We start from the raw sequence: 13,688 nt of genomic DNA on the forward strand, positions 1-13,688 counted from the left end.
GAATAGCGGTCCGAGATCGGCGCAACCTTTGTATTCTCTCAATCGTGATTTAAACCAATCATGCAACCCAGTGGTTGGGATTGCATCTCGAACAAGCCCCAACGTATGCATGTACATAAAAGACGTAAAATCTTCCTGCTTGATAAATGCCTGTAGCTTTCGACTTCACACCTATTCTAAAAGCCTGATTATAGCAACTTAACTTAACTTAACGGAACTTAGAACTTAGGAAATCAAAACGAAACAGATTTCAACGTGGCATTAAGTTACGTTAAGTTTCGGCTGTTCAATTATAAGCCAAGAATGATAGAATACAAGATTGCGCCGATCAGAGAGGATTTTTGAGAATAACTTTTGTGTGACGTCACACTGGTGCAATTGCGAGAGAGAAATGCCAAAACGTGAGCAAGAATGGAAGAATAAGAAAAAATGTTGCAAGGAAAACGTAAACAGGTTGCACAAGTGTGACGTCATGCAGACAACGATTATGTCAAATTCGTTAAGAGAGGAATAGCGGTCCGAGATCGGCGCAACCTTTGTATTCTCTCAATCGTGATTATAAGCAACATCCATTTAAGAGAATTTTTAAGTGAAAGCCTGTAAGTTACGTTAAGTTGCCAAAATCAGACCATAAGTTCTTGCCAATTCGCTTGCAATCGAAAAGTCGGTTTATCGCGTTATAGGTTTTGAAGTATTTTATTCTAAAAACTTTTTAAGTACGTTTTGTATTCTACAAACAATTACGAATAATTTTATACCTTAGCCAGAGGTGTGCTTTAAGAACAAACCAATCTTTAAAGATAAAATATTGTGCGATCTTGAGCGTAATTTTTGTACCAAAAACATCTTAATTGAAGGCACATTTGGAAAATACGTCGAAACGATCTAAATCTTTGTGTAACTACTAGTCCATATATCGTTACAATATACCTGTAAAATGCTTAAAATTTTTGTTCTAGAAGTGTGTAAAAACCCCGATTTACTATTTTTAATGATGCGCCTTCTTTTAGTCAGAATATTTCGAGCAGGGTATCAAATCAACTTTTTTTTGACAAAGACTCTGATAGTTGTCTCTACATACTTAATTGGAGCCTTTAAATTTTATTACATTTAAGGAGTTATATTTTAATTAACTATTTTATAAAAAACTCCCTAATTTTTTAAGATATTTTACGAAAATTTTGAACACGATTGTATTTGAATATTTCCTTCACTATCTCTTAAAATCATCAAAGTCGGTTCACTATAACCTCTAGCTCGCATACAACTGATTGTTTAGAGACGTTGTTTTGTGTTATAACTCCTCCAATTAAGCAGGTACAAATTTAGTATAGGTTCATTTTAACATATTGCACGCATACATTTTTTTATTCGTATATGCAATTACAGTTATAGCGCAAAAATACAAATCTGAGTCATCAGTTGTGTTGGAGCTATATGTTAAAGTGAACCTATTTCGATAATTTTGCGCAATAATTAAGGTAATATTAAAAACCCGTTATGTGCAAAATTTTAGTAAAATAACTTCAAAACTGAGGGAGTAATTTATAAAATAAAAAAATAAATATCAAATAAAAAAATCTGGTAAAACGGGGGATACTATTGAATTTCGAGCGTTTAATTAAGTGAGTTCAACTTTCAAAATCTTTGCTCAAAATTTAAACTTGCACAGCGTAGTTTTGTGCGATCTAAATGTTTATTCCTCATCTAACTTTTGAAGCACTTGATGAAAATGAATTACACTTATATTTATCGATTTATTAAGAGATTACGAATAGAATCATACATAAAACATAGGTGTGCCCACAAATTAAAAAATGAAACTTTTTGTTTTGAAAGTGTACGTGTGCCCATATACATACATATGTATGTATGTATGTATCTGCATACATGGGGATGGATGATAATACCTACTTTATTTATGTGTATGCATATGTATGTATGAAATTGCAACTTTACTCACCCAAGATGAACATTTCTTATATGTCTTTCGATTTTCTTGTTTGTGTGTTCTATGTGTTTGCAGCCTTTCCAGGTACATCTGAATCTGGATTTGTTTGTCTGTGGAGAAAGAGAAAATTAAAGATTAGAAGTTTTTCCAAAGGCTATACATACATATACATACAGTATCGGCCATATCTATAGCACGCCATTTCAAAGTGATATTGTGTGCAACTTATGTTTATTTATTTATTTTTGAGAATTTTCAATTAAAATACAGTTCTTTCTCTAACAAACCCCATATAAATCCAAGTTTAACAATTTGTAGAAAACTTCAAAAAAGTGCAACAAATTTTCACCTAAATTTCAAACTTTTTTCTCAGAATTGAAAATTCTTAAAAATAGATAAATAAACATAAGTGGCACACAATATCACTTTGAAAAGGCGTGCTATAGATATGACCGATACTGTATATATGAAATTTTAAATATTATAGTGAAAAATATATACATATATGTATATATATAGATGCGAGTAAAATAATAGCAGCAAAATTCAAAATAATGCTGTTGGCAACTTCTGTTTATTTATTTATTTTTTACAATTTTCATTTAAAATATATGTCGATCTACATACATATATTAGAAACCGCATAACAGGTCTATTCTGCACGTTACCGAAGATTTTGTGACCGGAAAATTTTATTACCAAAAAATCTTACCACTTCTTGTCACCGCGATTCTAGGTACGTTGGTAATGCAGTGAAAATATTATGCAATTCAGCTATGAAGATTTGTGGAAATTCCTGTATTGCATATTTCAAGGGGCAATATTTTGTTACTAGCTTATGAGATGGTAACCAAATTTACCGGTTACAAGAGAGTACAGAATGCGAAAAAGGTTTAAAAATTGACAGACACTTTAATTACCGGTTACAAAATTTATGTTACCAGCACAGAATAGACTTGTAAATAAAAGTTTCAAAGCTTGCACAGAGTTCACAGACAGGTCTATTCTACGCTGATAACAAAAATTTTGTAACCGGTAAATAAAGTCCCTGTAAATTTGTAAACCCAAAATATTTCCCCGTGAAATATGCAATGCCAGAATTTCCACAAATTTTCGTAGTTGAATTGTTGAACATTTAACTGCACTGCCAACGTGTTTAAAATCGCGGTGACGGGAACTGGTAACATTTTTTGGTAATACACTTTTCCGGTTACAAAAGTTATTGTTGAAGCTTCAAGTCGCTAAAAATTACTGTTGATTTTTTAGAATTCTTTTGTAAAGGGTGTTGCGCATTTTTTTCCATATAAAAATAAATTTTGTTCATGCGTTATATGGAAGAAAATGCTCAACACCGTTGACAAACGAAAAATCTAAAAAATCAACGGTAATTTTTAGCGACTTAAACCTTGCATTAAAATTGAATGGGCTACAAAACTTCATGAGCTTTTTTTAAGTTTAATCAGTTTTTGTGAACTTTGTGCAAGCTTTGAAATTTTTATTTATGCGGTTTCTGATATATGAAGATCGACAATTACTTTAAATGAAAATTATTAACAATAAATAAATAAACAAAAGTTACAAACAGCATCATTTTGAATTCTGGTACTACTATTTTACTCGCAGCTGTATGTACATATGTATTAGGTTGAACCTTATAATATCAACATATTAATTGTTAATTAACAATTGAAAAATGTTGAAAGTATTTCCAAGAAAGGATGACTGGCAAATGGCGATGACTATGCAAATTTTCAATAAAATGCCAAATTTATCAGATTTAAATTTTTTCACATCTAAAAATTGTATTGAAATTTTGAAATATTCTTTGAAGTTCTTATTTTGTACATAGAATAAAATAAAGGGTTGTCCGATACTAAATTTAGACTTCCATATTTTTAGGGATTACCCTAATACATATATACGTATGTATGTAAACCAAGATTATTCAAGTTATCAAAAGAAATTTTAGTATATGGTTCCCTACTCTGAGGCTGGATGGCCTTGTTTGTCTGTAATGATCCCGCATTCTGTTTCACGCAACAAAGCTTGCTGATAGCTTTAATGAGTTAATTACTTTAACCGAAGAAGTGGTAGGCGAGTGTGGACACTGATATCAAGCTTTTAATCACTGTTACATATTAGAATCGCGCGCGAAAACGAGCCGTAATATCCGTTAGGACTGCCAAGTGAAATCTACGACCGGCGCCGTGCCGGCTCCAACTTCGAATGTATTGGTGTGCTAAGTGAAAACACCGCTAGCCGGGATGATAACACGAAGGGCGATGTATAAATCGCGACTTCAAAACGAGTCCATCATGTACATTCATATCTATGCATGCTTGGATATGTACATAGGTATAAGCATGGACAAAGTGCATATGCAACATAGTATATATGTATATATATGTATGTAGATTTAATGTGGGGTAAGTTGGCGAGGTGGCCAAGTGAGGCATGGTGCAGGGCACTGGAAAGAGTACAGTGTACTTGTAGCATTAATATTTTGGCGTATCCTTGTAACACTAAGCAAAATTGAAGTGCATAGAGTAAAAATGAAGGCAAACGAGAACGAGGACAAACATGCCAAGGAGACAATTCAAAAGTAAGATGATGGCAAGTGGCAAGTAGAGGGTTCACTGCTTTATGTATTTACGCCTAACACATAGAAATTTTACTAGGTCAATTGCATTTTGCATAGGATACCCTGCAAGAACAGTGACTATCATTTGACAAATTATTTGAGTGGCAAGACTGATAGAGATTTCTGTCACTGGCTACCTACAAGTTTCTATCAAATTTTAAAGGGCAGTGTGAAAAATCTGATGTAAACATTTGTGTACATATGATCTTCCGTCTTCCTCCAACTTATGGCGTTATTTAATGGTCTCTTTTTAACCAACGCGAAATTTGCAAATGTGTTGGTAAGATAAATGAGAACGTGTTAGTTTCCATCACACAAATCTTGTAGGGATAGTAAATATATTTACGTATATGTATACATACTAGAGTGGCAAACTATCGATACATATCTACATACATACATATGTATGTATGCATGTATGCATATAATTTCGATCAGACATTTACGAATTACGAAGTGTTTGTTTTAACCTTTGATTTACATACATATGTAGAAACATATCCACAGGTATGTAATTCACCAAAACAAGCAGAAGTATGTACATACATATGTATGTATATATGTACATATGTATATATGCATATATTTACTTAATTTCATACTATGTACATGCGGGCGCATATGTACATAATGCACTCAGCAAATTCTTAAGGTCCCGCTTGCCTTGTGTCTGGTTGGGCGTTCCTATATTGCACCGTTGACCTGATTTCGTGCAGAGGATGTTATGCATGGATGTATGTACATACTTATTTAAATATTTATAAGTATTTCATGCAATACATACGTACATATATGTGTACATATACATTAGCGTGGGCCGAAAATCCGCTTTTTTAGAATTTTGATTGGTAATACCAAAAACATGATTCATTATGCTTTAAAAAAAATTTATGTGAAATTTAGAATTTTTTGATCAATATCCTAGGCTCGCCCAAGTCCATCAAAGTTCAAGTAAAAGTGAACCATATTTTTGCTATTACCAATCAAAATTCTAAAAAACGGATTTTCGGCCCACGCTAATATACATACTAATAATATTTTTGCGATTAAACTTTTTTTCCTCCAGTTTATGGTCTGGCTATAAATGAAGGACCTTCAGTTTTACGCAGCTTCCGAACGAGTGACGGATATAGAACATTGGGATCAACTTGTCAAATAAGGTTAAATTACCTGAACATCTAAAACGATTCACCGATAAAGTTCGAGATGAATGTAGTTATCAATATCCTACTAGCATCCAACTGGCTTGAACCCTCATTTATTTCATAAGCAAATCTATATATATAAAACAATAGCCGTTTTCGTTGTTCGGAGTCAACTCAAAAGCTAGGGGGCGCTGGGGTCGAGTTATTTATAAAAGCCGTATTTATCAACCGATTTCGTTCAAATTCAAAACGTCTGCTACCTCTATGATAAGAAATATGTATGCAAAAAATAGAGCCACTAGGTGGCACTGGAGTCGATTTATTTATAAAAATCGTATTTATGAACCGATTTGTTTTAAATTCCAAATGTGAGCTACCAGCATGATGGAAAATACGTTTCCAAAAAATAGACCCGCTTGGTAGATTTATGAACCGATTTTTTTAATGCAAATTCGAAACGATTATTACTCTCTGATGATTTTTTTTGCATTCGAAACATATATATATATACATTAAAGTGGACCAATTTTGGTAAGGGGAAAAAATTTTCATTCTAGAAAACGGGGTACCCCGTTAGTTTTTTCCTTTTAACATTTGTAATATCTATAACAACTTTCAGTTTTCTACTGCAACTAATACAGGGTGCTCAATGGCCTTGAAATGCGCTTTCGGATCGCTGCGAAACTAACAAAAATATTGGTGATTTTTATAAAAAGGTACTGTTGCCATGACAACTGAAACTTGTGATATTTTTTTAGATTATTTAAATTTGAAATGTTCTTAGGTTACTTAACCAATTCTTTGATTAATATATATACACAATACTTTTACAGTAAGATATGTGCACCATGAGCAACTTCTAAATGTATACATAGAAACGTAAGGTTTGGTACCAGCACCTCTTTCGGCAAAAAAAAATTTTGGAAGGTGCCCCAAACATTGTCTTGGAAAATTTTTCTTTGGACCACTCTAATGTACTACATACACAAAATAATAGCCGTTTTCGTTGTTCGGGGTAAACTCAAAAACCAGTAAAATTGTCGGAGGTTATACCTTGCGAGGCGGGGATTTTCTTGGGCCTCCTATAACTGAAAACTGGTTCACGGACCAATGTTGAAGCTGCAAGATTACAGAAGAATATTACGCACGCTTCGCAGAGATCTCCCAGGTGGAAATAAGACCATCGGTAAAACTTATGACATCGAAAGGGATTAGTATTTCAAAGCACTACTATTCTTGGCCTATGTGTGAGGAGGATTCTGCTCTTTATTCGTTTCATTTGAAACTATAAATGTTTACTTTACAGACCGCTTTTGCTTCTAAACGCTATTTTTGTATTGGCCAACGCAAAAGATCTTATTTGGCGCTGCGAAGCAAGCGGGCATTGTCTAGTATATACATATGTACATTAGACTGCATCACCAAAAAAAGTTACGGGTTTTCCGCCGGGATTACAAAACTTATTATATTTTAAGGCATCCACCAAAATATTTCGGAAAAATATTAAGATTTAAGCGAGCTGGACCGATTTGAAAATACCTCCAAAAATGGAGTTTTTTATGAATAAAAATAGTTTCTTAAAGAACTTTTCGGAATCGTAAGAATGAGATTTTTGATGCTGTCTTTACTTTTTTCAAAGACTGGTTTACGAAAAACTTGAATAACTGGGCCAAAAATGTTCTGATTAAGACTTATCAGCAGAAAGATATTTTCACACTGTTTTTATTTCTGGCCAAAAAAAAACGTCATTCGTGTCCCTCTTGTTTTTTCGAATACCAACAGATCTTAATTCAACTTTGAATGACGTTCGTTCGTCCTACCTTTCTCTTCCATCCTTTGAATGAGTTTATTAGCAATGAAATAAAAAGGGTGAGAAAATACCTTTCCAATGACACCTCTTAAGCCTAAATCGGAAGAGTTTAGGTTCAGTTATTCAGGTTTTTCCTATACCAACGTCTTAAAAAATAATAGATTTTATAATTCCAATGGAAAAATAGTACCGATTTTTTTTTTTGTATGGGGAGTGATGCAATCTAATGTACATAGACAGTATGAAATAAGGTGTTTTGCTATAGAGTACGATAGAGGGCAAAGGAGTGGTGGCAAGCTATCGATGGCACTATCGATAGTATCGATAGTGAATCACGTATCGACAATACATGAATATCGATACTATCGACGATATTTCATACCTAACTATGGACACGTTTACATAGAAAAATTCACAGCGTCATTTCACATAGGTATAGAATAGGTATATAATTTTGAGAAATATATGTATGTATGTATGTACCATACATAATAACAATAATAATAATAGATTGGCGCTTACACATATGTTAGTGTTTGGCCGAGCTTCCCTCCGATTTGTGGCGTGCGCCTTGATGTTGTCACACAAAGGGGAGGGACCTACAGAAGCAACATTTTAATATGAAACAAAATGTATTTGAAAGCTAATGTAATTCCCTTTCACGGAAAAATATTGGCATTCAGCAATAATTACTCCTTGACCTTAAAAAAATTGGGGGAAAATAGTGTTCTTCGAAAAAACAAGCAAAATCCACAAATTGTGAGAATTATGCACAGCAGCATGCAAATAAAAAAGTTTGCAATAAAAAATGCATTATTTTAATTGAGGTATTAAATTTTTTTCGATTTTTGAACAGTGGATTCGTATTTCTCTTCTCAAAATCAATAATATTAGTACAGTAGTAGTATAGAAAAAGGTTTGTTCTTAACAGCGGTCGTCCCTCGGCAGGCAATGGCAAACCTCCGAGTGTATTTCTGCCATGAAAAACAGCATCTCATAAAAATACAATCGCCGTTCGGAGTCGGCGTAAAACTGTAGGTCCCTCCGCTTTGTGTGACATCAAGGCGCACACCACAAGTCGGAGGAGAAGCTCGGCCAAACGCTAACATATGTGTAAACGCCAATCTATTATTATAGTAAATAGTATAAAACATACGAACAATTTTTTTTTTGGAACAAATGCGGTGGATTTTACATGTTTTATAGAAGAACACTATTTTTGACTAATTTTTGAAGGTGACAGAGTAATTTTGGCTCAATGCCAATATTTTTCCGTGAAAGGGGAAAAATTAAATAAATGGTACATATAAACATTTTCGAAGTCATTCTGTCATTTGGGTATTGATTTTAACTGCGACTGTGGCATGGATTACCAACCCAAATACGATAAACATACAGATATTCTCATTAGCGAAGTATGCGGCAAACTATCGCGACTAACGATAGTGCTGCCCTGTCGAAGGTAACCACTATGGATAGTTTGCAAAATAATTTTGTTTTACTTCGACTTAGGTAGTTTCATTTTGTGAATCTGACGCAAGGTCCATTTACAGGATAGAGGCACCTGTAATATAAAATTCATGTTTTCTTGTAAAAATAACAAGATGAAAATTGTACATTAGGGCTGTTCAGGATCTTGTGCATATGATCTTGCATTTGCATATTTCGGTGCATTTGCAAACTCACAACAATAAAATGTAAACGGTTTAAATGGTAGCAAGCATACAATTTGCAAATGCAAACCTCAGACCATATCCACAATATCCTGAGCAGCTCTATTGTGTTTATTTAAGCAATATATGAGCCTTATATTTTGAAAGTGGCATAAGTCATTTCCACTTCATTGCTTAAGTGGTTGGTTACTTCTAACTGAATGCGTTTGTAAATGGTTCTACCCTCATAAATTGATGCCAAAACTTTTTACCTTTTGCTGGTGAAGTTGATCGAATAACAGAAGCGGTCAATATAAATATTTTTTACTTACAATTGGGGTACTCACTTTGCGTGTCATTTTAGGTGTAAAGTTGCTACGTAGAAGTCTAGCACACATTTCGTTGTTGGAAAAGCAACAAAACATATGCTACATAGACTGCTAGGTGCTGACACCTAAAATGCTAATCAACGTGAGCTCCCCTAATGTTTGTCGAATAAAGTATGGAGTTATCTAAAAAAATTATTCAAAACTTCGATTATTTAAATTGCATATTCAATTTTGTGATTTACTCTTTTTGCGAATCTTTATATTATCCTTTCAGAGTTTATTTTAATATCAAAATGTACATGTAAACGTGTTAGACCTATCATCCGAGTGCTCCGCAGTCATATTTTGAAGCGGCGAAGGGTTGAAAAACTTATATTTGTAAAAGCGCTTCTAGATTAAAGTGTGGTCACAATGAAGAAAAGTTTGTACAATGGAAAATAATATTCTTTGCAGTTACAAAGAACAGAGTCGCCGAGAGCCGGGTCGAGCCCCAGGCCAGGTGTAATCGGCGGGACCTTATTTAAATATTATTTATGTGTATAATCATTGTTGATATGTATAGAAAATCGAACAAACTATAGCCACATTCTCAATTGAATTTAATTGAAAAAACTTTCCAAGTTTTTCGATACACGGTCAAAAATTTGGGTTTAATTTTTAAACCGCGCTGGGACTACTGCCTTTTTTAAACTTTTCTAGTCTACTTTTTAAACCAGTCAATAGTTTTACGCAATTTTTAATATATTCTGGTTTAAATTTTAGCCCAAAAAGTTCGTGGTTTAAAAATCAAACCAAAATGTTTTAATTCTAGTTTCTAGGTTTCAAATATAGAAACTTTGGTTTAAAATCTAAACCGAAATAGAATATGTTTGCACAGCGAATTGTGGTGTTGATTCAAACTCAACATATGAAAGCACATTTACATGCGTGGCTGTAGCTGAGTGTGCAAAGATGCTTGATACAATTGGTTTCTACCAAGGCTGTCCGGGTTCAATCCCAACCAGACGGAGCATGAAATTTAAGATTGTTTTGTTTTTTTTATTCTTAATTATGAAAATGTTTGGGTTTAACATTTAAACCGAATTGTTTAAATTCTAAACCCAACATATGTGCTCTCTTTTTTATAAACTTGGAAGGTTTGTATTTGAAACTGAATTTAGTTTGGTCATATATGTAGTCCAAAAAGTTTAAAATTAAAACCGAAATTTTTAACCGTGTAAGATGACGGTTTCAAAATCAAATGGTATGGACTAGAGATGTTTCCAATGCCAACGTTTCAAGGCTACTTAGTCAATCTAGGATCATCGAAGAACGAAAAAATGTTTTATTCGAACTAACTAATAAGACTGAATAAACCTTTGCACAAATCTGGAGCCTAAAAGGGTGGGTCTTTTTGAAGAACGCATTATAAGTAAATAGTATATCACCAAGCTGTGCTTGTAATGAATGAATCTTATGAATCATACATAACTCCAACTCTTAATTTGATGACCGAAACATACAGAACGATATTATTGAAAATAGGTCAAAAGTATACAAATAAATACTGAAAAAGCGAATATCCGAGTAAATGTAACAATACACATCCTTTAAATGCCCATACATTTGTATGTATGTATTTACAGCCAATGTGGAGTTATTTAAGGAGTAGTGCGCAGGTCCAGGATGTGACATACAAATTTCCTAGATGCATCGAGGAGGGTTGTTTATTATGTACGTAAAATGGCTATCCTGCTTTTCCATTCTAAGCGTGCTGAGGGCTGATTTAAGAGAGTTAGATTTGTATTTAAGAGCAAACCAATTAAGAGAAAACATTGTAGTGAGAGCTAAAAGAAATATATACGCGAAAGAGAGCGTTTTCTGACACATTTCTTGGCGGGCTAGGAATAACGATAAATTAGGTCACCGATGGAAAAAGCAGCGAATGCATCTACGTAAGTAGGTATATCACTTCTCATACATATGTTTGCATTTCAGGGTATAGATAATATTCAATAAAAGTGAAAATTCCAAGTTCGGAATTGTTTGTCGAGCTATTTCTAATACCTACTACACGTGTATGTGCATACATACGCATTATGACAACATAAGACCATACATATAATAAAGAAGGTTCTAGATTATATTCCATAGAAATTTCAGATACATTTTTGTATGTCCCCCAACATAAATACATGAAGATACAGACCAGCAGTATTTCCATAGATTTTAACAAAGATTACTCTGGATCACAAATTTTAATTTTGTTTTTGTTCCCCGGATACCACTATCCAATTTGTATCTAGAATCGTTGATTCCGAAAATCGAGTTAATTTTTTTTGTATGGATACGTTTTCGAGATATTTGCAAATAACCGTTATTCATCTTTAAAAAAAAATGGTTCCACTTAATCACGTATACCTTACGAACCAAGTTCTCAAAACCTATCAGGGCTATCGAAAAGTGATGTATATATGTTTATGGAAAATTTTATTAATTTCATTTCCCGTATCTCGTATTACGACTATTCAATTAGTTCGTAAGATATACGTGATTAAGTGAAACCACTCTTTTTTCAAGCTGAATAACGGTAAAATGCAAGTACTCAAAAAGTTTTCGGAATCAACGAGCAATTCTCTATAGGAATTGGATAGTGGGATCTATAGAACATTTTTGCTGTAAACCAGAGTTATTTTTGTAAATAGCAAATGTTTGTATGTAAGAAATATGTATGAGGGCATTTACTAAATACACATATTTAATAAAAATACAAAACAAACATATGTGTGTACATACATACCCTGCACCAATAAGGCGGCCAATTTTCCGTTAAGGACTGGTTCTTCACTGGTTAAAATTTGACTGGTCAGAATTGGACATTTGCTTGCATCGAAAATGTCAGCCTTCGACCAGTACCCAAGGAACCGGTCTAGACAAAAAGTACAGTTTGGGAGTGACAGGGTGGTGTTGTCTTGCAATTCGATCAGAAAAATTTAAAGAACACCACCTTGTAAATGTCCCAATCGCTTGGTCTGGCCTTGATGCAAAGTGAACATTTGAACACACATTTACATGCGTGGCTGTAGTTCAGTGCGCAGATATATATGTACTTGTATATAAAAATCTATGTCTTTGTTATGGTAAGAGGTTTTCGAAAATATACGACTCTTTTGAAGAAATAAGTGCGCAGATTTTTCTTCCTGTGCGCTTTATTACTCCTTTTCGGGAGTTTGAAGCTTAACTAACATAAATGATTGAAAAAAGCACTTAACCTACTGAATGTGAAACATATTATACATATCCAAGTATATACATCCATACATATCTATATCATATGTACATACATATGTATATGGGTGTCCTAAGTTGTGCTTTTGCTGTCTTTACTCCCGGGAAAAGGGCATTTGCGTGAAGGAGAATTTGCATACAATTTTGACGGCTCTAATAATTTATATTTTAAGTTCGAGATTAAATTAATAATTATTTTACTTAAACTTCAAAGAGTAAAAAATATATTCATACATACATTTATATATAAACACGCAACCATGATAAAAACCTTACAAGGTAAATTCATTCTCTCAATTCGTCGGCCATCATTTTTTTCTGACGTTCGCAAGCATTTTAAAATCATACAAAATTGAAAATAAAAAAATTAAATTGCTCACAATTGTTGCTGGTTGAGATTGAAAATGAGAATGTGCATGTGAGTTTCAGTTTTGAGTTTTAAATTATATTGCCGGCAAACGTCAGGCTGCCTCTCAATGGTTTTACATTGTTATGTTTTTATCATGCTCGCAACAGTAAAGTAAAGTCAATTTCTGTTCATATCATTCAAATGAAATATTTTATTTTTGGTATTATTCACTGATACAGTTTAACTCCCGTGTTAACGGACGTGAATCGGAGATAATATTCATATGTATGTATTGCATCTGAAACATCAATCCATCCTTTGCAAGGCCAAAAACACTATTTGGGCTGCTGAGTCAAGTGAACGAAACCAGGTTTTGGTTTTATATCGCTTCATTTTATGAAAATTGGTTTCAGATGCAAATAATTACATACATTTTGGCAATTTAGAATTTTTGTGATAAAAATTACGTGTGTCAAGTTAGTACTACACTTTTCGAAATTGGAAAAGTTAACTTCGGCATTAATTGTAGTGTTTTTGTTGTAAA

At 33.4% G+C, this 13,688-nt stretch overlaps 1 protein-coding gene across 8 annotated transcripts in view; it reads right to left on the bottom strand.

Moving 5' to 3' along the window:
* LOC118746592 (zinc finger protein 704-like) overlaps positions 1–13,688 on the bottom strand; it is a 308,567-nt gene that overhangs the window by 27,452 nt on the left and 267,427 nt on the right. For all 8 annotated transcript variants that reach the window (XM_036480435.1, XM_036480488.1, XM_036480475.1 and 5 more), the window contains one exon: positions 1,964–2,061. In XM_036480435.1, coding sequence (XP_036336328.1) covers positions 1,964–2,061 — 98 coding nt within the window. The remainder of the gene's footprint in view (positions 1–1,963; positions 2,062–13,688) is intronic.

This window comes from Rhagoletis pomonella, unplaced genomic scaffold (assembly GCF_013731165.1).
Source record: "Rhagoletis pomonella isolate Grant_MI unplaced genomic scaffold, Rhpom_1.0 Rhpom_scaffold_00001, whole genome shotgun sequence".
NCBI classification, from domain to species: domain Eukaryota; kingdom Metazoa; phylum Arthropoda; class Insecta; order Diptera; family Tephritidae; genus Rhagoletis; species Rhagoletis pomonella.